Source organism: Schistocerca americana, chromosome 1, assembly GCF_021461395.2.
Source record: "Schistocerca americana isolate TAMUIC-IGC-003095 chromosome 1, iqSchAmer2.1, whole genome shotgun sequence".
Lineage (NCBI taxonomy): Eukaryota > Metazoa > Arthropoda > Insecta > Orthoptera > Acrididae > Schistocerca > Schistocerca americana.
This window is the reverse complement of record NC_060119.1, coordinates 872,346,098-872,371,083: the sequence shown is the minus strand read 5'-3', so window position 1 is coordinate 872,371,083 and position 24,986 is coordinate 872,346,098. Positions and strand designations below refer to the sequence as shown.

Sequence of the window (24,986 nt, the reverse complement as noted above, 5' to 3'; positions counted from 1 at the left end):
TCTCCCATACCTTATCTCTCCAGTCACCCATCACCTCCCTAAGTCCCACCATTCAGCTGCAGTGGAGCATTCCCCTCATGACTCAGTACCACCCAGGACTGGAACCAGTGAATCACATTGTCTGTCAGGGTTTCGATAACCTCTCGTTGTGTCTTAAGAAATGAGGAACATCCTAACCCACTATCCTTCCTCCCCCTTCCCCCACCCACCCACACACACACAGGGGTACTCAGCCACCTACTAAACCTACACAATATCCTCTTCCATCCCTACTCAACACTTGCTCCCAACTCCTTGCCTCATATCCCTGTAATATGACCTAGATGCAAGACCTGTTCCATACATCCTTGCACCACCACAACACACTCCAGTCCGGTCACAAGCATCATCTATCATATCACTGGCAAGGCTATCTGTGAAATCAGTCATTTGATCTACAAGCTAAGCTATAACAACTGTTCTGCATTCTATGTGGGCATGACAGCCAACAAGCCGTCTGTCATGGCGACCGATAAACTGTGGTCAAGAAACAGCTGGATCACCCAGTTGCTGAGCATGTTGCCCAACACGACATTCTTCATTTCAATGACTGCCTCACAGCTTGTGTTATCTGGATCCCCACCAACACCAGCTTTCCTGAATTGTGCAGGTGGGAACTCTCCCTGCAATACATCCTATGTTCCCTTTTGGCCCCAACCTTCATCAGTAATTGTCCTTATTCATCTAGCCCCTTCCCTGTTCCCGTTCCAGCACTACACAGCCCTCAATTCTTATTCCACCAATGCACCCACAGTCTTTTTACTTCTCTCCTTTTTGCTACCCCCCCCCCCTCCCCCCCCCCCCCCCCACCACCACCAATTTCCATCTAACCTCCCAGCTGCACCTAGATGCCCTACCCTTTCTCCACCTCATCCCTGTACACTTGCACAAGCAGTAATTTAGTACTTTATTGTCCCCTACTCCTACCCTGCTATCCCTCCTCCCCCCTGTCCATTTCCTCCTTACCCTCACCATCTGGTTGCCTCCCCCCTCATGCGCTCTGCTCACAAACTGGCCCCAGCAGCTAGAGACTGTGGTCATGTTGTGGGAGTTGCACTTGTGTGTGTGCTTGTAAGGAGGGGGGCGGGGGGGGGGGGTGAGTAACACAGCCATCCTTTTCACAATAAAGTTACGAATCAGTATTTCTGTTGGGAACTTTTTCACAACCCACTCAATAATCTCAACCTTGTACCCAGTGGCCATTCTTTTTCTTCCTTCTGAAACAATAGCTTTGTGGACAAGATAACAAAGAACTCGAGACTGCTGCTGCCAGATGGTCTGATTTCTAGGAGGAGAACTTCTATGTAATGGAATGAAGATATATGAACAATGTAACAAAAAGTGCACAGAAGTGAATGGCAGTTATGTGGAAAAGTGAATCAGAGTTGTAAGAAACTATAACTACCAATAAAAACTTTTTATAACGGTATTTTTATGGCCAAATTTTTTGAATACACCTCATTCTGTATTGATGTCTCTTTAAAGATGTATTGGTTGATGTGAATTGAAATAGCTTGTGAAAATTATGGAGTAAATGAATAACTGAACTAGTGTGGATTTAAATTTAAAAATGAAATATGATTCAATTTATTAAAATTGCAGTGGCTTAACATTGAGCTGTCCACTTCAATATTGTCCACTTTTTTTCTGTTTTGTATTAAAACACATGGAAGACCATTTGCTAATTATGGTACACAGCAGTAGAGTATTTTTTTCTAAAACTACTTCTTTTCTTTTTTTTAAGATGTGGTCTAGGGTAATGTGGTCCTCAAAGACTCACTGCATTTGTCAAAAGGCTTTACTCAATAAAGTTGAAAAAATATACCCACGTTAAAAATAAGTTATGTTACGTAGTTATACAATGATATACAAAACTACATATAGCCTAGCCAAACTTGATCCCTGAAAAACTGAATGTTCGTTTTAGAATATGATTACAGAGAATGGGAAAAGGAAGGAGTAATATAACAATAAATCAATAAATACCATAGCTCATGCATGTTATGATGGCAGTGAGGAGTACATAACAAGTATTAAATTTTATGTTGCTATATAACTGACTAATTTGACTTCCACCAAAGTTATCACTGTTTGTGGACATAATTTTTTATGTATAACAAGTTACATACACATGAAAAATATAAAATCAATAATCAGTGTGCCATAGACTCATGTGGCTTATTTAGTTTGCCCATGATCTCTGCAACAATTGTATCTATCTCAGCCATTGCTCCCAAACCAGTATCACCACACATCAAAGTTTTTGAGATGCAGGGAACTTCACAGTAGCCCCATTCTTTCAGTGACTCAATTTGTTTGGCTGTGATTGGATGTTCCCACATCTTTGTGTTCATAGCTGGACAGAAGAGCAGTGGCTTCTTAATTTCCCAGGCTCTTGCAACACATGTCAACAGATTATCACACATACCCTGAAATCAAATATTAAACACTGAAAGGTATTTTTCCTCTAAACATAATAGCAGGGCAGAGCACACCAAGAAAAATGACATTCTGTACCAGTACAACCATAAGTCTTCTTGGCAACTACTATATTATGAACAGTTTGCCATGTGCAAAACCTCGCATAACAGCAATAAAAGTGCTTGCAAATATGAAAACATAACTGGTTACTTTTATTATTTTTATGTTACTACCATTGATGTCAGACATATACAACACACCCTTTGTTTTCCAGCTCGTCTTCAATTAAATTACCACATGATTTCTAACCACTGCATGGTCATCCAAAACAGTGAATAGTATTATCAAGATTAGTCTTATGTATTGTTTCTAATGCCCATATTGACACAAACATACACAAGAAGGCATTATTTACTGAAATATACTGTGATAGCAGCAAAAAATTATCTAAATTACAAAGAAAAAAGCCTCAAGATTGAGTAACTGAAAGCTCCTTCTAAAGATAAAATAAAATGGATAAAGAACTAATTGACAAAATGTTGTTCCCACGTATCAAGAGAAACATCACAGGAAAGACAGAGCCAAATAGAAACAGTGGAAATCATTCAATTTCTACAATAGATAGTACAGCAAAAGAGCAAATAAAATGATCACTGAAACAAAACTATAATAATGAAAAGTTCAGGAAGGATTACTATTATTATCGTCATCATTACTATTATTATTGTTGTTGTTGTTACTACCCACTAGCTATCACCCGTGACTTCATGAAGATGGCAGACTTCCCTCTTTTAAGCTCGTACAATACAGCAATCATAACATCACACATTATGCGCGCAAACAGACAAAAAATATGAAAAATATTTAATTGTAGAAATAACATGAAGCTTTTAGAACAACCACAAAAATTAGGGCATTTTGGGCAAGGACAATCTAAAGAATGGCAATCCTAATAATGAAGATACACCAAAACAAATATTTATGCAAAAATCAAGCAAATAAAATCCTCAACAATCAACAAAATCTCAATGAAAGAAAAGAAAAGAAGCTGGTACTGGAAATTTCACTTGACCTACATAGCTCAAGTGAGCTCTATAATTCCACAAACCCACGCACAGTTCCAAAAACGGATAGCAGGAATGCCACTTGACCTATAAGCTCAAATGAAATCCACAATATCATAAAACCATCCCAAGGTCAAAAAATATCCAGTATCAAACACTTCATTTGACCTATAGCTAAAATGAAGTCTGTGGTACCACATCACCAAAGCTCACTAATATATGTAGTACTGAAAACTTAACTTACCAACCACAGTCCAACATAATTACCCAAATTAACAACACAAGCACAAAATTTATAAAAACTGCAGTAATACCAATTCGGAATACAAGAAACACATACATAACCTACTTATTAAATATACGTACCCTACACAATAGTATAGGCCCAATAATTTCAGTCAGTCTCATAGCTTCTCCACAAACATGACACTTCACATATTCAGCAATTAAACTGGACAACTGTCAGAACTTAATCATGGTCAACAGGCCATCCCCCATTGTGGTATCAGCAACCCACTCATGAACTATGTTGTCATATCTATATCTAAAAACTAAACATTTAATTAAATCTCCAACCATAAACAACAACACATTGAGCAAATAAATCGAAACCCAAAAGAACTGTTACCCGGAACTGTCAACATCAAAATAATTCACTAACAAGCTGCCACACACACCTCCAATATCATTATTACAAGCAGCATTAAAGCAGTCCAATGAATCAATTACACCCCACACTAGAAAGCACCAATGCCTAATTCAACATGCCCTCTGAAAACATGATTTATTTGTAATATGCCATGATAGCAGGATGTCACACAACACAGCACAGTTGCATCGCAGATCAAAGCAGATAGATGGTATCACAAATTCTGGTTGACCCACCACCACCACCAAAACAACTTATTACTGTGTCCAAGACTGAATGGCAGCAGGTTCTTTAGAATTTGAATGTTTATCAAAGGAATGTGGATTTTACACTGAAGCACCAAAGAAACTGGCATAGACATGTGTATTCAAATACAGAGACATGTAAACATGCAGAATATGGCACTGTGGTCGGCAACACCTATATAACACGACAAGTGTCTGGCGCAGTTGTTAGATCAGTTACTGCTGCAACAATGGTAGGTTATCAAGATTTAAGTGAGTTTGAATGTGGTGTTATAGTCGGCACACGACCGATGGGACACAACATCTCCGAAGTAGTAATGAAGTGGGAATTTCCCATCAAACCTCCGACACTGCTGCAGCCGGAAACAGATCCTACAAGAATGGAACCAACGATGACTGAAGAGAATCATTCAACATGACAGAAGTGCAACCCTTCTACAAATTGCTGCAGGTTTCAATGCTGGGCTATCAATAAGTGTCAGCATGCAAACCATTGAACAAAACATCATCGATATGGTTTTCGGAGCCAAAGGCCCACTAGTGTACCCTTAATGACTGCATGACACAAAGCTTTACGCCTCGCCTGAGCCCGTCAACGCCGATGTGGGACTGTTGACGACTGAAAACATGTTGCCTGATTGTACAAGTTTTGTCTCAAACTGTATCAAGCAAATGGACGTGTACAGGTATGGAGACAACCTCATGACTCCACGGACGCAGCATGTCAGCAGGGGACTGTTGAAGCTGGTGAACAATCTTTAATTGTGTGTGGCATGCGCAGTTGGAGTGATATGAGGCCCCTGATATGTCTAGATATGACTCTGACAGGTGACACATACGTAAGCGTCCTGTCCGATCACCTGCATCCATTCATGTCCATTGTGCATTGCGAAGGACTTGGGCAATTCCAGCAGAACAGTGCCAGAGCGCCAGACCCCACACGTCCAGAATTGCTACACAGTGGCTCCAGGAACACTCTTCCAAGTTTAAACACTCCCACTGGCCACCAAACTCCTCAGACGTGAACATTATTTAGCCTTGCAACGGGCTGTTCATAAGAGATCTCCACCCCCTCGTGCTCTTACCGATTTATGGACAGCCCTGCAGGAAGCATGGTGTCAATTCCCTCCAGCACTACTTCAGACATTAGTTGAGTTCATGCCGCATCGTGTTGGGGCACTTCTGTGTGATCACGGCGGCCCTACACGATAGTAGGCAGGTGTACCAGTTTCTTTGGCTCTTCAGTGAATGAAAGAAGCTAAATTAAAAGTGTAACTAACTTTTTTTTTATGACACTCTCTCAGAAAGGCTTGAAACTGGACATTCACCATGAAGTAGAATTAACAAATTTCTAGTTGCAAAAATACATTACAAAATAACAAACTGATAACAACGACTGCAGTGCTCTCTCTCTCTCTCTCTCTCTCTCTCTCTCTCTCTCTCTCTCTCTCTCTCTCTCTCTCTGTGTGTGTGTGTGTGTGTGTGTGTGTGTGTGTGTGTTGACGAAGGCCTTAATGGCTAAAAGCTTTAATTGTGAGCTAGTCTTTTAGTTGTGCCTGTGACTCAGCATCTATATGGTGATTAGCAACTTTCCTCCTCATAATTCCATCCTGGATTTTCTGTTGTTTGATTTTTGCCTGACTGCTAATAGTAAATGATATAGCCACTTGGCAACATATTAAAATATCAGCTAAAGTGAACTTACAGTGTCCATGTCTCTTCCATTGCATGCTGCTGTTGGCAATTTATTACTGTTATTATCCACTAAAGAACGACAAAGTGTGCAAAGGAAGTTACACCAACAACCAAAATATCATCATTTATAATCCCATGACACATTTCATGATAACCCCCATCTTCATTTCAGTGGGATTAAATTTGGGATAAAAGACAAAATATGAAAAAATAGCGAACTGCTACATGGGGTAACGGTGAAGAACATAAGTCTGCGTACTGAAATCAACATAGAGTGTTGTGATGGTAAAACACACACACACACACACACACACACACACACACACAGAGCTCCTCTAAGTCATTCATCCACATCATACACCTCTTCTAACTACTTCAGTACTCGACATTTCAATCCCGCTAACGGAGTATTCTTCATGATTTCAGTGGTGACCCTGGATGGCTGAACACTATCAATAGATAGTGCCGCATTCAATTATAAAAAGACTGGCTTCACACTTTTCCAGAGAAATGGAGTTACTGGGTAAAAATCTTCAGCCTGCAATTGATGAGCCATCATTATTGAGTAAATACTGAAAGCAGGTATTGAAAGATGGGCTGAATTAAAAATACTACTGTTGTACTGCCTCAGTTGTTTATATTCTTTGCTTGCCGCGGCTTGGTGTTTGCTCCCATGATAGCAAGTAGCCTCGAAGAGGGAAATCTGTAGCTGTCTTCTTTGCGAAACTGTATTCTTTCTTTGATATTTCAACTGCAGGAAAATAGTTCTTATAGCTGAACACGATAATGTCTTTTGACAGTCCAGCTGTTGTAGGACACTAGTAGAATTTGAAGATCAATACGCCAGCACAGGGATCAAAATGTTGAGAACTGAACTTTGAATAGGAATGTCACGCAGCCTAATGACTCAGACGATTTTACCATAAGCCAAGGTATGCAGACTTACACACAGAATATCATGTCACATGCTGCTCCATAACATCCAACTTACAAAGACTGTTCAACATTGTACAAGGAAAACAATTTCACCAGTACAGCCTCTGTGCTGTTAGTGAATGTAATGTGTATGGCAACATGTACATCTTTGTAACACAATTATTAAAAACTACATACGTAATTTAAAATTATACATATCTTTTACAATAGAGGCCAAAATTTGTGGTAACTGAATCTATCTACACTGGATGTCAGTTCCATGCCTTGATGTAATCATGTTGTCGTATTATGATGTCAAATGCTTGCAAAGAGAAAACAAAATTGACTTGTTTTTGCATATACACTATTTCTTGAAATGTAGGTTATGGTGACAAACTGATATGTAGTGTAGCATAATGTATAGGTTAGATTGAAAGGTTACAATTTGGCTGACCTGACATGCCTCTGAATGTGAATATGAAATCTTAGCTGTGGCAACAGGTTAGATTGAAAGGTGAAAGTTCGATTGCAAGTTTGCAAAGAGTTGTCAGGGCTTCAGTTACTCCAAAATATGTAAAAACAATGACGTAGCTTCTGAACTTCCAGTTGATGGAATTTGAACACAGTAAAGCAGCACATGTGGAAATAGCTCATCATATGAATTTCAACCAAAATGTTCAAAAACAAAAGCCTAGTCCAATATCTCTAATATGTTTGAATGGGAGACAGGGACATTGATTAAGGTAGTTCTATAACATAAATGCAATGACCACGAATAACACGGCACTAATAAAAACAAGGACACCCCACAAAACTCTATTCCCATCAAGATACTATTAAAGTGTCTGTTTTTTGTTTTTCTAACGCTTTCATCTGGGTCAACTGAAGTTTGCAGTACCACCTGTCTCCTTTGACAAATGACCTAATTCTGTTGTGTTGTGCGGCGTCATGGTAGTAAAGAATATTTCAAATGGATAGTGTTTGCGGAGAGTGTGTTGGAGGGTGCGGTGGTTCTATCTAGTGTGGGATGTTTATATTTTCATATTTAGTAAGTGACATTAATGGTTCATTGGACTTCTGAACTGCTATTGATGAGAATAGTATTGGAAGACTTTGTGACGGCTGAAGAGTTATTTGGATGTTGGCAGTTCCAGGGAATAGATTCATTTTTGGGTTAGTGTGATGTGCGCTTTATGGTTGGAGATCTAACTTTGTTTCCTATTTGTTAGTGATGAACATGAGAATGAAATTTATGAGTAGGAACCAGCGTGCCACAATGGCAGATGACATGTTGACACAGACAAATTCCTATAGTTATTTTGTATAATTGCCAAGTACCTGAAGTGTTATGTTTGTGGAAAAGGTATGAGATGGACCAGAGGCGCTGCATCTGAGACCAGGGACCCATGTACGTAGCACTGTTGGCTGGACAATATGGCATTCATCCAAATGATATCCTGGTTTTAGAAGCCTAGGCTGGCCAATGTGGACTTGCTGCTGACAACATTTTGGTATCACTAAATTGGTAGATTTTTGTGTTAGCTGACTTACATCAGTTCGTGACAATGCTGGATTGTGATTGGTATGTACCATGAAGTTTCTTTCACCTTGGTGATGCTGGGTTTTCTATATTAGTTATACAGGGTGAAAAGTATTTAAACCGACAAAGTCTGGGAGGTTGTAGGGGACATCAGAACAAATATTTTTCCCTAATGTCAATTTTTCCTATGAGGATTATTTAAACCGGTGGAAGCCGTACTACGCTCCTCAGTTGTTAGAGGCCATATTATGATCTTCAGTTGTTAGAGGGCGTATTACGCTCTTCAGTTGAAGGCAACTGCTGTCCACCAGTGTAGTAGTGCATTGTCTCTGTTTACTAATGGAGCGATACACCTGGAGTGAGTACACTGATATGGTTGGTGCGTACTACGTAGCGCACCACAACAGACGAACTGCACAGCAGGTTTATCAACAACATCCTAACCACTGTATCCCGCATCACATGACCTTTGCTGCTGTGTACCAACGTCTGCGTGAGACCGGGTCATTTAGCAGATTAACTGTACAGGGACGCCGTCACACAGTAAGAACGCTGCAATCTGAGGAAGCTGTCTTGCAGCATGTGGAGTGGGATCCTTCAACCAGCACGTAACATGGGGACAAATCAGACGAATGTAAGAACAGTCCTTCAAGAGCAATTGTTACGTCCATTTCACTTACAGTGTGTCCACAACCTGTACCCAGTTGATTATCCACCCAGTGGTACCTGGAACAGTGTGAATGGCATCCTACATTTGCATCCTCCGTGTTGTTTACTAATGAAGCAACATTCAGGTGTGATGGAGTCTTCAACATGCACAATTCGCATGTTTGGAGTGAAGATAACCAACGTACTACTTCATCAAGTGCGGTTCTTCGTTAATGTGTGGGTAAGTGTTGCTGGGGACTGTTTTTTAATTGGGCCATATCTGCTACCTAGGCCATTAAATGGGAGGTACTATTACAATTTTCTTACCAAAGCATTGCCAGAATTGTTGGAAGACGTCCCGCTCCCTACACAATAACACATGTGGCTCCAACATGATGGGGTACCAGCACATTTCATACGTTGTGTGCGTCGATTCCTGGAGCGACAGTTCCCAGAAACGTGGATTGGCTGAGGTGGTCCTGTACCATGGCCTGCTCGATCCCTAGATATGTCCCCTCTGGACTTTTTTGTGTGGGGAGCGATGCGCAACCATGTTTACGCAAATCCTGTTGCATCAGAAGAGCATCTGGTTGCCCAGATAGGAACAGCATCAGGAACAATTCAGGATACTCCTGGGGTTTTTGCCCATGTCAGACAGAACATGATCCGATGGTGTAACCTTTGTTTACATGTCAATGGAGGCATTTTTGAAAATCTACTGTAATTGAAATTGGGTTGTGTTAATGTGTTGTCTCTGGGTCATAAAAAATGGAAAAGTGTTTGTTGGTATAATTAATTTGCTGCCAGAGAAATCTTCCTCTACCAGTTTAAATACTCCTCATAGGAAAAAATGACATTAGGGAAAAATATTTGTTTGATGTCCCCTACAACCTCCCAGAGTTTGTTGGTTTAAATACTTTTCACCCTGTATAAGCGAGCTTTGGTTTTGTGTTACTGCGGGCTTCATTTTAGCTATATTGGTCAAGTGAAGGGTTAGATACCAGATTAGTTGAGGGTGTTTTTGTGGTATCATGGATTTTGTTAGAGCTATATAGGTCAAGTGAAATTTTCAGTACTGATTTTTGTACCTTTGTGTAGGTTCACGGTAGCAAGATTGTTTGATCTTTGTACATTAGCGAAATGTCCAGTACCAGTTTTTTCCAGGGTCTTGTCTTCAGGTTTTGCTTATTGTTGAGGATTTCATGTGTTTCATTTTAGCAAGAGCAACTTTTATTGAATGTTTTCCTTATTGGAACTGTCATATATTTAGTTTCTCCCCACTCAAAATGACGTAATTCCTGTAGCTTTCCCATTAGTTTCACATTGTTTCTGTACTATTTGCATCCGTTTGTGAATGTAATGCGCAGTGTCACAGCTATCATATTGAAGGTTGAAAAGGAGTCTCTGCCCTCTTTGTGACATCACAGATAAAAAGCAACCAGTGGCACTGGAATCTTCAGTTATCACCATCATCCATTGGTTGTTTCTTGAGGGTCATAACTACTTTATGTTATAAAGTAACACTGTGTTGATGAGAATTTTCTGCATTCACACCAAGAATCGACCCAAATAGCCAGTTATTAGACTATAATTTAATTCAGTTCAAAATGTGTCACCAGACAATTGCCACATAGCTGACATAGGGCCATACGTGATATGTACAAAGAACTTTATACATTATATTGTAAAACTGTTAAATGATGGAGCATTTGGTTATTTTGTTATGAGGGCCTGTTGATACCAAAGTCAAAGAGGTTAATGGTGACATGAGGAAAAATGAAACCTTACACTGACTACTGTACACTGTTAATGTTGCATAGGAAAAAAGTCCAGAAAATTGAAAGGCAAGGAATTAAACGAGGAAATAGAACCAATTAGGGGTGATATTTGTAGTAAGAACTACTGAATTATACAATAGGGCCCAAGGCACTAATTCCAAATGCTGAGAAACCAGTCAGTTCTAGCTTATCACTTTGGTCACTGTCACAACTCGTTAACTAATTACTGCAAGTGGTGTCTGTGACAAATCATCATAAGATACACGAGACTTGTACGGTCACAAAATGCATATACAATATACATGAATATTGCTCCTCATGTGTTCGTCCTGTTTCCTGTACAGCAAACAAAATAATTTGGAAGTAAATTAGTCGATGCTGGCATAAAAAATTGTGAATAATAATAATAAATTTTGGAATCAATAAGAAAGGAATTGCATTCTGGGATAAATTAACACGAGTATTGAGAATAACTTACAACCATGAGTGTGCCAATGAAGATGCTTTGTTTGGGTAAGAAAAGTTTCGTGTCTAATGAAAACTGGATGCACTATCTATTTTACAAGCTGTAACGGTCTAAATATGAGGCATTAGCAGTTAGTTTCTTTTCGCTCATTTCTGATCACCTCTAGAACACACGAAGACCAGAGTACACACGACTGTAATTCCGCTCCAAAAATATCCCATGAAACAACAGGTAAACCATAAACAGACAGCAAAATGGTTCAAATGGCTCTGAGCACTATGGGACTTAACATCTATGGTCATCAGTCCCCTAGAACTTAGAACTACTTAAACCTAACTAACCTAAGGACATCACCCAACACCCAGCCATCACGAGGCAGAGAAAATCCCTGCCCCGCCGGGAATCGAACCCGGGAACCCGGGCGTGGGAAGCGAGAACGCTACCGCACGACCACGAGATGCGGGCTAAACAGACAGCAGTGTGATTTCCCCATATAAATGTGTAGTCAACAATGTGCATTAAAATTAATAAACTGGTATACTTACATGCGATAGTTTCGCTAAAGTATTGGCATCAAGAGGCGCAATAACAAAAATATCGGCCCACTTTGCCAGTTCGATGTGGAGCACAGGATCACCTCGTCTGGACCACATATTCCACTCGTCGTCGTCCGTGTAAACTGATATACTGGAGGGTATATCTTCAGGCGAATAAAAATGCTGTGCATGATTCGTCACAATTATACGAATATCTACATCATATTTTTGGTTCAAAAATGCAACAAGGTTCGGCAGTTTAATAGTAGCAACACTCCCTGTACAACCTATCAAAACGTGTTTCTTCTGTCGCAATGATCCATCATCACCGGGAGTTCTTTTAAAATCTGTGTTCGGCATCGTTCCTCAAAAGCACTTTGTTACGCAATATTGCAGTCCGTTACAGTCTATTTCTTCGACTCTACATCGACGTCACCAAGGCCTAACTTCGACCACTCCTCTTTAGTCATCAAATTATGATCCATCCTACATCCTAAATAATCTTTTGCTTCCTTCCGGCACTTTGAATTGTCATTTTTGTTCTCGCGTAGGCATATCATATATTTTAGCATAGACGTCTTACACACACCGTCATGATCAAGTGGAAAGCTGCCCTTATCTGGAGGCGTTGGAGTAAATGTCTTTTTACCGAACGTCACAGCTGACATATCAGAAAGATTTTAAAACCTTGTTGAAATAGGAAGCCTTCGTAAATCAACTGCTACGAAACAGCTGTTATTTATTTTGAATCGTTTGTTTCTCAAAGATATTGTGTAAACAAACCAAAGGTGCACATTCTGTTCTCCAAAGTCAACATTTAATCCACACTAGATATATATTGGGGGCGCCAATTCCATCTGTACCATGGCTGGCGACATAAACTATTTCTCTTCCATGTTGTAAGATTTCTACTTCTTCACTTTCTTACATAAAAAACAGAGTTCATCTTATCTTATAGTCACAGGTGCAGACATAAGTGATAGGGTGCAAGGATGAGTATAGTCGCTCATAGCGATGTGTACTTGCTATCACCAAAAGCTAGCTCGAGAGGGATGCGAATATCATTTGCATAATTAAACAAAAAAGTCTGAAATTAATAGCTTTGCCCAATAACTTTGTTACCTCTGGAAGCATAGATTCCTACAGAAATAGAGATCTGAATAGATCATCGAGAAACTGTTGAGTCTATGCTTTTGCTACTATTGATTCATGTTGTTTTAGAATTTCGTGGTTGATATAAGCGTAACGGTCATATGGGATAAACTTGGTTTATAGAATGATAAAATCGTATACCGTATTCATAATGTGAGTAATAGGAATGACCAATTTTAGGAACATTATTAATAATGACTTAAAAACAAGATCTCCATCAAGTGCATTATTTCTTATTGCTCATTATGCTGGGTCGTTGTCATTGTTTGGGACAATCAGCTGTCTGCAATATTAACTACTAGCAACAACTTCAACAGCACAAAATATTAAGCACCTAATTGATGTTTATAAAATTATTAAAAGTAGAATTAATAGTAATTGCATCCTTACAGTACAATCAGTGGTAAGATCTTCCAGTACAACAAAATCTCTCACACTTATCTTGACGCATACATATAAATTTTAAATTGCAAACTTCTTTATTTTTATGGATCATCTTTAGGTACTGTAAAGCTGTCCTCTGCCAGAAGTTTGCCTTGAACACCTCGGCGATTTAGTAGACATTGTATTATTGCACATGTATGCGTTCATCTTCCTCTGACGTCTGAAATGACGTAGTTTGTTATAGGGAACCCACAATTTAAGATAGTTGTTCTACATATCATATGCAGATCATTGCCAGAGTTGACAGAAGAGACACGTGTCAGAAAAAGCCATAGGACTGACCTAGTGTCTGTGCAACTAGGTGTTAGTCGCCTCAGCAGCTACAATTGCGCGTTCTGAGATACTCAGCATATTATACAAAACATGAAGTCCCGAGTACCAGGAACGAATAAACATCAATCAATTAGTAAGCACAGAAAATATACTTGATAAGTTGAGACTAGTTCGCGATAGAGAAGAATTTCTCAAGATCTGTCTCTAATTGCGAAGAAATTATCGTCTTACGTTCATGGAACGTCGCACCACACACAGAGCGTTTGGCAGTTGGTGCAAGAACTCTTTGACAGCTGATGAAAACACAGCAGCGGATGGTAACTGGCGATCTTGGTTGCTACATGAGCCCCCACAGGGAAGTAGTGCGTCATCTAAAAATCTTGCTGGTAAGTGCACTCAACATCTGGAGCATGTTCTACAGTCAGATATAGGGTGTGCTTTGGGGGTATGCAGCTATGCTTGAGGATGAGGCTGAGACTATTTCTGCGGTCTGCATGCTAGTGGTACTCCTGCAAAAATGTAAACTCCCTCTGTCAATCTAGACTGTGGTAGAGTTGCCAGCCCTAGATATTCTAGAGTTCATGTTCCTCCTTCGAAGACACGATGCTGGTCTGTGTAAGGTGATTATAGCGCTAATTTGACGCCAACTGTGCATAATGTGAATTGTGTACATGTTTGTAAACTATGATGTACATAGGCTGGTCTTCTGCTGTGTCTGGATGCTTGATGAGCAAGAATGCAAGCAACATATTCCTTCAGGGGACAAATGAAGTCTTTTGGTCATGGTCAGGAAGCTGCGTGGACTTGGCTCAACGAATTCGTCAGAGACTCACAGTGCTTTACCATATGTGAGCCTCGTCAACGAAGAATCTAAGTCCAGTTTATATGTGTTCCAAAGACCAAGCAGAACCAAGGGTAAGGCTGTTGTACAACTAGTCCAGTAAGTGTTATGACACATCAACACCTTGCAAAGAACACTGCCAACGTTCAGTCATTCCATTTGTCTCTGTGTGGTAGCTTGATGTCCTATGAGAAACTATAAAATTTGCTAGCTGAGTAAATAGCTCTGATTCAAATTGTCATCAAGAGTCTGTGGTGACTGTGCAGCTGACAACCAAAGCGCAAAGTCTCATTCGACACAAACACGAAGGCTAGAGCTTGTGTCGAAATATTGTCAACTGGTATTCTTTCTGACCAATGTGTGGAACGATCGATTCCCGTTAACAAGTAATGCTGACTATGTGACAGAGGTAGCTGACCTACTACACTGATGTTTATAGGTGCAAATCATGTTGTCTTTCCTGGAAAATTTTCCGCGCATGCATGCACATGATGGGATGTCTTGCTATGGTGGCAATGAATTCATGCAATGCCATAAAGAACGTTCTTAACCTAGACGAGTTGATCTAACGCCAGGGAGACACAGATTGTGCACAGTGTCAAAAGCAAGTCTGCAGAGTGTGGGTGGCAGAAAAGGATGAGGTTTCCACTTCGACACAAACACGAAATATCTCGGTATAGCTTCATGTCTGCGCTAGGAACGTTGACCAGTTGTAACTGTAGGGTGGACGATGCATCTTTCAGTAGATTTAGGAGATCCTGCTCGGACTCCTAAGCTTTGCAAGCTGTGCAACATCAATAGCATTCGTTACACTCCTAACTTGAGACAGACAGACAGGTACCATGCTGCAAATGCTTGAAATATGACGGATGTTAGTGCTGCATTGGGTAAGGAACTCCAAATGATTATACTGACATAATGAGCATTTGTTGTTGTTATGTCAAAAGGTGTAAGCAAGCAGCTTGTGATTGGTAAAAATTGTGAACTCTGGTTTACAACGGGGGGCAAAAGTACTCGATCGATTCATAAATGCCAGAAGTTCATGATCGTAACGATTCTGTTTTTTTTTTTGCTTCGAGGTGAGAGCTTGTGTGAAAACGAGATAAGTGGTTACCAAAACACCATCGACTATCTTTTCTAACGCTACATCTATAGCAGACTGGCTAGTGTCTACTACCAATGCGAGAGGTGCGTCGGGATGGGGTGTGCCAGGAGTGCAGCATTCGGTATGCTTTGCTTTTCTGCTTCAAAGGCAGAGCTCGTTGCGTCTGTCCTTGGATCAGAAAATTTCCCTTAGTTTTACGTCTGGAAAGTGACACAATTCTTGCAGCTCAGAAAAGTGGGGCAGATGACACTGGTGAAAATTAAGTATTCCTAACAAAGCCTTAGTTCCTTGATGGTTTCAGCTCATGATGCAGTAGTGACCCTGCTGACGTAATCAAATGGCCTAAGAAGGTAATCTGTTGTTCGCCAAAAACACACTTAGCAGTATTCAGTACCAAAACATGTTGCTCTAAGCAACTAAAGACGTCCACGTGTTGCTGGTGCTATTCTGCAGTGGCCAAAAAAACGAGGATGTCATATAGGCAGGCAAAACAGGAAGACAGCCCTTGCAGCAGCGTGTCAATAAATCTTTGCCAAGACTGTGCAGTATTGCATAGACCAAATGTTATGAAGAGACTCTTGAACAAACTGAGTGGCTTGATTCAGGCTGTTTTTCGGATATCCTCATCTGCTACAGGAAATTACATGATGGCATTTGCACAGTCAAGCACACTAAACACTGCTGCACGATGCAGAGCATAGGTAATCTCTTAATAGAGGAACTTTGTATGTGGCTGACATCGTCCTTGCATTAAGTGTACTATAACCACCATGCAGGAGCCATGCCTCACACTTTTTGGGTACTGGGTGCAAAGGTGAAACCATGGACTGTTAGCTGTAGAAGGACAGATATACCTTCCCTGAGCATTAAGTCGAATTCTGCTTTTGCGAAAACCAGTCTGTCAGGAGCTAATCACCTATGTTGTTGTTGTTGTGGTCTTCAGTCCTGAGACTGGTTTGATGCAGCTCTCCATGCTACTCTATCCTGTGCAAGCTTTTTCATCTCCCAGTACCTATTGCAACCTACATCCTTCTGAATCTGCTTAGTGTATTCATCTCTTGGTCTCCCTCTACGATTTTTACCCTCCACGCTGCCCTCCAATACTAAATTGGTGATCCCTTGATGCCTCAGAACATGTCCTACCAACCGATCCCTTCTTCTGGTCAAGTTGTGCCACAAACTTCTCTTCTCCCCAACCCTATTCAATACTTCCTCATTAGTTATGTGATCTACCCATCTAATCTTCTGCATTCTTCTGTAGCACCACATTTCGAAAGCTTCTATTCTCTTCTTGTCCAAACTATTTATCGTCCATGTTTCACTTCCATACATGGCTACACTCCATACGAATACTTTCAGAAATGACTTCCTGACACTTAAATCAATACTGGATGTTAACAAATTTCTCTTCTTCAGAAACGCTTTCCTTGCCATTGCCAGCCTACATTTTATATCCTCTCTACTTCGACCATCATCAGTTATTTTGCTCCCCAAATAGCAAAACTCCTTTACTACTTTAAGTGCCTCATTTCCTAATCTAATTCCCTCAGCATCACCCAACTTAATTAGACTACATTCCATTATCCTCGTTTTGCTTTTGTTGATGTTCATCTTATATCCTCCTTTCAAGACACTGTCCATTCCGTTCAACTGCTCTTCCAAGTCCTTTGCTGTCTCTGACAGAATTACAATGTCATCGGCGAACCTCAAAGTTTTTATTTCTTCTCCATGAATTTTATTACCTACCTCGAATTTTTCTTTTGTTTCCTTTACTGCTTGCTCAATATACAGATTGAACAACATCGGGGAGAGGCTACAACCCTGTCTTACTCCCTTCCCAACCACTGCTTCCCTTTCATGTCCCTCGACTCTTATAACTGCCATCTGGTTTCTGTACAAATTGTAAATAGCCTTTCGCTCCCTGTATTTTACTCCTGCCACCTTCAGAATTTGAAAGAGAGTATTCCAGTCAACATTGTCAAAAGCTTTCTCTAAGTCTACAAATGCTAGAAACGTGGGTTTGCCTTTCCTTAATCTTTCTTCTAAGATAAGTCGTAAGGTCAGTATTGCCTCACGTGTTCCAGTGTTTCTACGGAATCCAAACTGATCTTCCCCGAGGTTGGCTTCTACTAGTTTTTCCATTCGTCTGTAAAGAATTCGTGTTAGTATTTTGCAGCTGTGACTTATTAAGCTGATAGTTCGGTAATTTTCACATCTGTCAACACCTGCTTTCTTTGGGATTGGAATTATTATATTCTTCTTGAAGTCTGAGGGTATTTCGCCTGTTTCATACATCTTGCTCACCAGATGGTAGAGTTTTGTCAGGACTGGCTCTCCCACGGCCGTCAGTAGTTCCAATGGAATATTGTCTACTCCGGGGGCCTTGTTTCGACTCAGGTCTTTCAGTGCTCTGTCAAACTCTTCACGCAGTATCGTATCTCCCATTTCATCTTCATCTACATCCTCTTCCATTTCCATAATATTGTCCTCAAGTACATCGCCCTTGTATAGACCCTCTATATACTCCTTCCACCTTTCTGCTTTCCCTTCTTTGCTTAGAACTGGGTTTCCATCTGAGCTCTTGATATTCATACAAGTCGTTCTCTTATCTCCAAAGGTCTCTTTAATTTTCCTGTAGGCGGTATCTATCTTACCCCTAGTGAGATAGGCCTCTACATCCTTACATTTGTCCTCTAGCCATCCCTGTTTAGCCATTCTGCACTTCCTGTCGATCTCGTTTTTGAGATGTCTGTATTCCTTTTTGCCTGTTTCACTTACCGCATTTTTATATTTTCTCCTTTCATCAATTAAATTCAATATTTCATCTGTTACCCCAGGATTTCTACTAGCCCTCGTCTTTTTACCTACTTGATCCTCTGCTGCCTTCACTACTTCATCCCTCAAAGCTACCCATTCTTCTTCTACTGTATTTATTTCCCCTATTCCTGTCAATTTCTCCCTTATGCTCTCCCTGAATCTCTGTACAACCTCTGGTTCTTTCAGTTTATCCAGGTCCCATCTCCTTAAATTCCCACCTTTTTGCAGTTTCTTCAGTTTTAATCTACAGGTCATAACCAATAGATTGTGGTCAGAGTCCACATCTGCCCCTGGAAATGTCTTACAATTTAAAACCTGGTTCCTAAATCTCTGTCTTACCATTATATAATCTATCTGATACCTTTTAGTATCTCCAGTGTTCTTCCATGTATACAACCTTCTTTCATGATTCTTAAACCAAGTGTTAGTTATGATTATGTTGTGCTCTGTGCAAAATTCTACCAGGCGGCTTCCTCTTTCATTTCTGTCCCCCAATCCATATTCACCTACTATGTTTCCTTCTCTCCCTTTTCCTACACTCGAATTCCAGTCACCCATGACTATTAAATTATCGTCTCCCTTCACAATCTGAATATTTTCTTTTATTTCATCATACATTTCTTCAATTTCTTCGTCATCTGCAGAGCTAGTTGGCATATAAACTTGTACTACTGTAATAGGTGTGGGCTTCGTATCTATCTTGGCCACAATAATGCGTTCACTATGCTGTTTGTAGTAGCTTACCCGCATTCCTATTTTCCTATACATTATTAAACCTACTCCTGCATTACCCCTATTTGATTTTGTGTTTATAATCCTGTAGTCATCTGACCAGAAGTCTTGTTCCTCCTGCCACCGAACTTCACTAATTCCCACTATATCTAACTTAAACCTATCCATTTCCCTTTTTAAATTTTCTAACCTACCTGCCCGATTAAGGGATCTGACATTCCACGCTCCGATGCGTAGAACGCCAGTTTTCTTTCTCCTGATAACGACATCCTCTTGAGTAGTCCCCGCCCGGAGATCCGAATGGGGGACTATTTTACCTCCGGAATATTTTACCCAAGAGGACGCCATCATCATGTAATCATACAGTAAAGCTGCATGCCCTCGGGAAAAATTACGGCTGTAGTTTCCCCTTGCTTTCAGCCGTTCGCAGTACCAGCACAGCAAGGCCGTTTTGGTTATTGTTACAAGGCCAGATCAGTCAATCATCCAGACTGTTGCCCTTGCAACTACTGAAAAGGCTGCTGCCCCTCTTCAGGAACCACACGTTTGTCTGGCCTCTCAACAGATACCCCTCCGTTGTGGTTGCACCTACGGTACGGCTATCTGTATCGCTGAGGCACGCAAGCCTCCCCACCAACGGCAAGGTCCATGGTTCATGGGGGGCACCTAGTCTGCACAAAACTGGTGGTCCATCTGTCGTTTTAACCGTGATGCACTGTATTGTGACATATCTGTCTCAGAGTGCCTGGAGATCGCGATACAGCTGGAAATTGTTAAAGTAGCTATGCGTATTTACAGCCTGCCACGTGGCCGATATTGCCGCTGTGTACCATTGCACTGCGTCAGAGCCTGGCAGTTGTAAGGCCAGTGACGCTGTTGATGGGTCTTACTTTCACCACATCCAGTGGCACATGAAACCCATCAGGTAGTTTGCTCTGATTACTATTCTGTAGTGTCAGCAGTGGTGAAATTCCAGGCAAAGACACAGCACAGACCCAAGTGCAACACAATATGCTGAGTGCCGTAAATGATGAATTATTGTCTGAGGAGAGGCAGAACGAAGCTGGTGACTGGGAGTTATACAGTAAAGTATGTGGACAAATACACCAGCTTTCACAAGATGTTTTTAATGCATCTTCCAGTCACTCATAAAGAGACACTGACATCACAATCGGATGTGCCGATGTCCGACTGCTGCTGGCAACTGGGCAAGCACAAAGTGAGGTACAGTTGCGCAGCTCATCTTCAAACTTTCTGTGATGCAACAAAGAGAAAGGGCTGCTCTGCTCCACTCTGGGCCAAGGAGTTTGTAGAAGAACAACGACACAATTCCTTGCGATAGCATCCATCGTTGCTGAAGTTGCGACGAGACAGCATTTCACTGATCCGTTTAGCAGAGCTTCAATCTTATCTGGAACAAAATTGTAATCTGTGCATGTCATTGCGATGACGAGGTACTGTTTCGTGGTGCTGCCACTTCTTTGATCGAAGTCAGGATTATTGCATTTTGTATCATTTCAGCCAGGATTGTGGCGGCTATTATAGCTTTCACTTTGGCTGCAAGACAGCTGCTACACTGTGTAAATAGTAAGGTATCAGGTACAGTATTTGCATTTACTTGACTGCTTAAGTGTGTGAGATATTGTGAGGGTTTTCTATCACCGATGTGTTCTTGCATTAGGATTTGTGAAATGCGATGATCAGATGGAGCAGAATTCCTGTGCATTAATTCGGCCTTGAGTTTGTCATAGGAATCTCGCTGAAGAGGTGCAGTTGTTACATCTTCATCTCCAGTCACGTAATGATGCCTGATCACCAAGACAAATTTTGTCGAATCCATAGTTATTATGGTATAATGAAAGCTTACTTCAACCTGTGTGAATTATAATGCAAGATTATGAGGCTAGGATGGAGGGTATCTCACAGCAAATCGCGATATTGAGGGTACTCCAGTGACCGGTGTGTCTTGCATTTCATGAAAATTCTTTATCCACCCTTCAGAGTTCATCTTGGCTCTTGTGGTTACATGTACTGACTACTTAGGCTGAGATCACATCAGGGCCACCAATGTTGCCATAACTAGGTGTTAGCTGCCCAAACAACTATAATTGCAAGTTCTGAGTTAGTCAGCCAGTTATACAAAATATGAAACTCAGAGTACCAGGAACGAATAAACCTTAAGTAACCAAAAACATAGAAAAGATACTTGGGAAGACCTGAGACAAGTTAGTGCTAGAGAAGAATTTCACAAGAACTGTCCATAACTGGCAAGAAACTATTGCCCTATGTAACATTCCTGGAATGTCAGGCTGTACACAGAGAACAAAATAACCAAAACCAAGCGGCTCTGGCAGCTGGTGCGCGAACTCTTTGACAGCTGACACCAACACAGCATCAGACAGTACCTGACGATCTTGGTTGCTCCTGTAGGATTGACCCACATGATTTTGTAATTATGGTTTATACTTGCCTGTTTAGCCACGAAGTAATGAATTTACCTATGGCTAGAGAGAAGGTATGAAGCATTGCCAGCATGCACCAAAGCGTTGGCCTGAAATAAAAATAAAGCGAAAAAAGCAATGTGTTCTTATATTGAGAGGAATCTAAAATAAACACTTCAATAAGAGGCTACAGCAGTGAGAGGCATGCCAGTGTTATTGTTTACTAATATAGAAGGCTTAATGTGTTGAACAGATCTCACATAAAAGTATCTGTCATCACAAGAACCGAAACCTTTGACCTCTACAGTTTGCACAATGCAGAAGTGACCCACAAACACCTAACATTTTGCAGGTTTTTCTTGTTATTAGTAGCCATAGTCTGCAGCATTGTGCAGGAAGTAAAGTGGCTTGAGAAATTAGTTTGCCATGAAGTTTCATATTGCTACCAGACTAATCATATATATTATTTCTTATGTCTACATCCCTTTTTCTTAACACACACGTATCATACAAGGGCAAATTAGGTATTGTTAGAAAGGTTTTTTAACTGTCTTTTGAAATTGCATACCAATTTTGAGCTAAAACTTACTATTTGTGGGAAATCTTAAAGTAAAAGAGACTTTTAATTATCATAAGCAAGGCAAAAGGACATCATGGATACCAAGCTTTGTACCTATATTTTTTACAAAGCTAAGTTATTAATCACTAATAAGAGATTTCCTTTTCTTATTACCTTATTACAAATACCATTTTATTTGTTTCAAAGTATTTATTAACTGCATGATTTGTATACAGCATTGCCATAGCTCATAGCCATGACCACTGCAATAATGGATTATATTCGTGCTGCTGTAAAAAGAGGGATGCGCAAAGCATACAACCGCTACCACTGTCAAACCTTAGCAAAAGATCTTGCTGAAAACCCAAGGAAATTCTGGTCTTATGTAAAATCGGTAAGCGGGTCGAAGGCTTCCATCTAGTCACTCACTGATCAGTCTGGCCTGGCAACGGGAGACATCAAAACGAAAGCTGAAATTTTAAATTTAGCGTTTGAGATATCTTTCACGCAGGAGGATCGTGCAAACATACCGCCATTTGAGTCTCGTACAGATTCCCGTATGGGGGACATAGTGATAGACATCCCCGGGGTTGTGAAGCAGCTCAACTGGTTGAAAATAAATAAATCTCCAGGTCCTGATGGGATTCCAATTCGGTTTTACAGAGAGTACTCTACTGCATTGACTCCTTGCTTAGCTTGCATTTATCTCTTGCCCAACGTAAAGTCCCGAGCGACTGGAAAAAAGCACAGATGACGCCTGTATATAAGAAGGGTAGAAGGACGCATCCTCAACATTACAGACAAATATCCTTAACATCGGTTTGTTGCAGGATTCTCGAACATATTCTCAGTTCGAATATAATGAATTTTATTGAGACAGAGAAGTTGCTGTCCGTGCATCAGAACGGCTTTAGAAAGCGCCGCTCCTGCGAAACGCAACTCGCCCTTTTTTCACATGATATCTTGCAAACCATAGATGGAGGGTATCAAACGGATGCCATATTCCTTGGCTTCTGGAAAGCGTTTGACTACGTGTGCCACTGCAGACTCCTAACTAAGGTACGAACATATAGGATTGGTTCCCAAATATGTGAGTGCCTCAAAGACTTCTTAAATAAGAGAACCCAGTAAGTTTTCCTCAATGGTGAGTGTTAAGCAGAGGTGAGGGTATCATCTGGAGTGCCCCAGGGAAGTGTGGTAGGTCCGTTGCTGTTTTCTGTCTACATAAATGATCTTATGGATAGTGTGGATAGCAATGTGCGGCTGTTTGCTGATGATGCTGTGGTGTACGGGAAGGTGTCGTCGTTGAATGACTGTAGGAGGATACAAGATGACTTGGACAGGATTTGTGATTGGTGTAAAGAATGGCAGCTAACTCTAAATATAGATAAATGTAAAGTAATGCAGATGAATAGGAAAAAGAATCCCATAATGTTTGAATACTCCATTAGCAGTGTAGCACTTGACACAGTCACATACATTAAATATTTGGGCGTAACATTGCAAAGCGATATGAAGTGGGACAAGCACGTAATGGCAGTTGTGGGGAAGGCAGATAGTCGTCTTCGGTTCATTGGTAGAATTTTGGGAAGATGTGGTTCATCTGTAAAGGAGACCACTTATAAAACACTAATACGACCTATTCTTGAGTACTGCTCGAGCGTTTGGGATTCCGATCAGGTCGGATTGAGGCAGGACATCGAAGCAATTCAGAGGCAGGCTGCTAGATTTGATCATCACGCGAGTGTTACGGAAATGCTTCAGGAACTCGGGTGGCAGTCTCTGGAGGAAAGGAGGCGTTCTTTTAGTGAATCGCTACTGAGGAAATTTAGAGAACCAGCATTTGAGCCTGACTGCAGTACAATTTTACTGCTGCCAACTTATATTTTGCGGAAAGACCACAAATATAAGATAAGAGAGATTAGGGCTCTTACAGAGGCATATAGACAGTCATTTTCCCTCGTTCTGTTTGGGAGTGGAACAGGGAGAGAAGATGCTAGTTGTGGTACAAGGTACCCTCCGCCACGCACCGTATGGAGGATTGCGGAGTATGTATGTAGATGTAGATGTAGATGTATCTCTGCCTGTTGCGCAAACTGACGTTTATAAACGAAAATCCTATATGAAACGACAAACACATTTGCCACTGTCGCTTTGAATTGTGATTTATCTGTTGATACTACGATCTACCATTTTTACGTAAAGTACAATGTACAATTAAAATCTCAAAATACGGTAAGAGGTCTTTGTAGCCTTAGTCATATATCAGGTAGAAAGCGAACACTGTGTTGTAATCTATACACTTCGCATTTATTTCCGTCTTTGTATTTTATATACGTATTTCTCATTAAACTTCTCTTCAACAACAAGTAACTGCAAATATCACAGCCAAAATTAGTAATACTGTAAGTAGGCTGTTTATGTTTTCTTTATGTAAGTAGGCTGTTTATGTTTTCTTTATGTAAGTAGGCTGTTTAGGTTCTTATATTGGTAACGCCGCCGCCACGTAGCGCTCTCTGTATGAAAATCACTGGCTGTGCTGTGTGCAGTCTGTGGCTAGTTTGCATTGTTGTCTGCCATTGTAGTGTTGGGCAGCGGCAGCTGGATGTGAACAGCGCGTAGCGTT

General features: G+C 40.7%; 1 protein-coding gene across 1 annotated transcript; it reads right to left on the bottom strand.

Annotated features, from left to right (window-relative positions):
• Positions 1-2,022: 2,022 nt before the first annotated feature.
• Positions 2,023-12,499, bottom strand: LOC124614007 (phosphopantothenoylcysteine decarboxylase). Its single transcript, XM_047142824.1, has 2 exons — positions 12,006-12,499; positions 2,023-2,468 (listed from the first exon to the last, which is right to left on the bottom strand). Exons 1-2 carry the CDS (start codon positions 12,354-12,356, stop codon positions 2,193-2,195), a joined length of 627 nt encoding a protein of 208 aa, XP_046998780.1. The 5' UTR covers positions 12,357-12,499; the 3' UTR covers positions 2,023-2,192.
• Between the last annotated feature and the right edge of the window lie 12,487 nt (positions 12,500-24,986).

What these genes read in the sequence shown, in the direction of transcription:
- LOC124614007 (XM_047142824.1), bottom strand. Translation starts at nt 12,356, where the DNA reads ATGCCGAACACAGATTTTAAAAGAACTCCCGGTGATGATGGATCATTG. An exon ending in CTTTAGCGAAACTATCGCAT is followed by an intron (nt 2,469 to 12,005) that starts GTAAGTATACCA and finishes ATTTGATTTCAG; the next exon opens with GGTATGTGTGATAATCTGTT.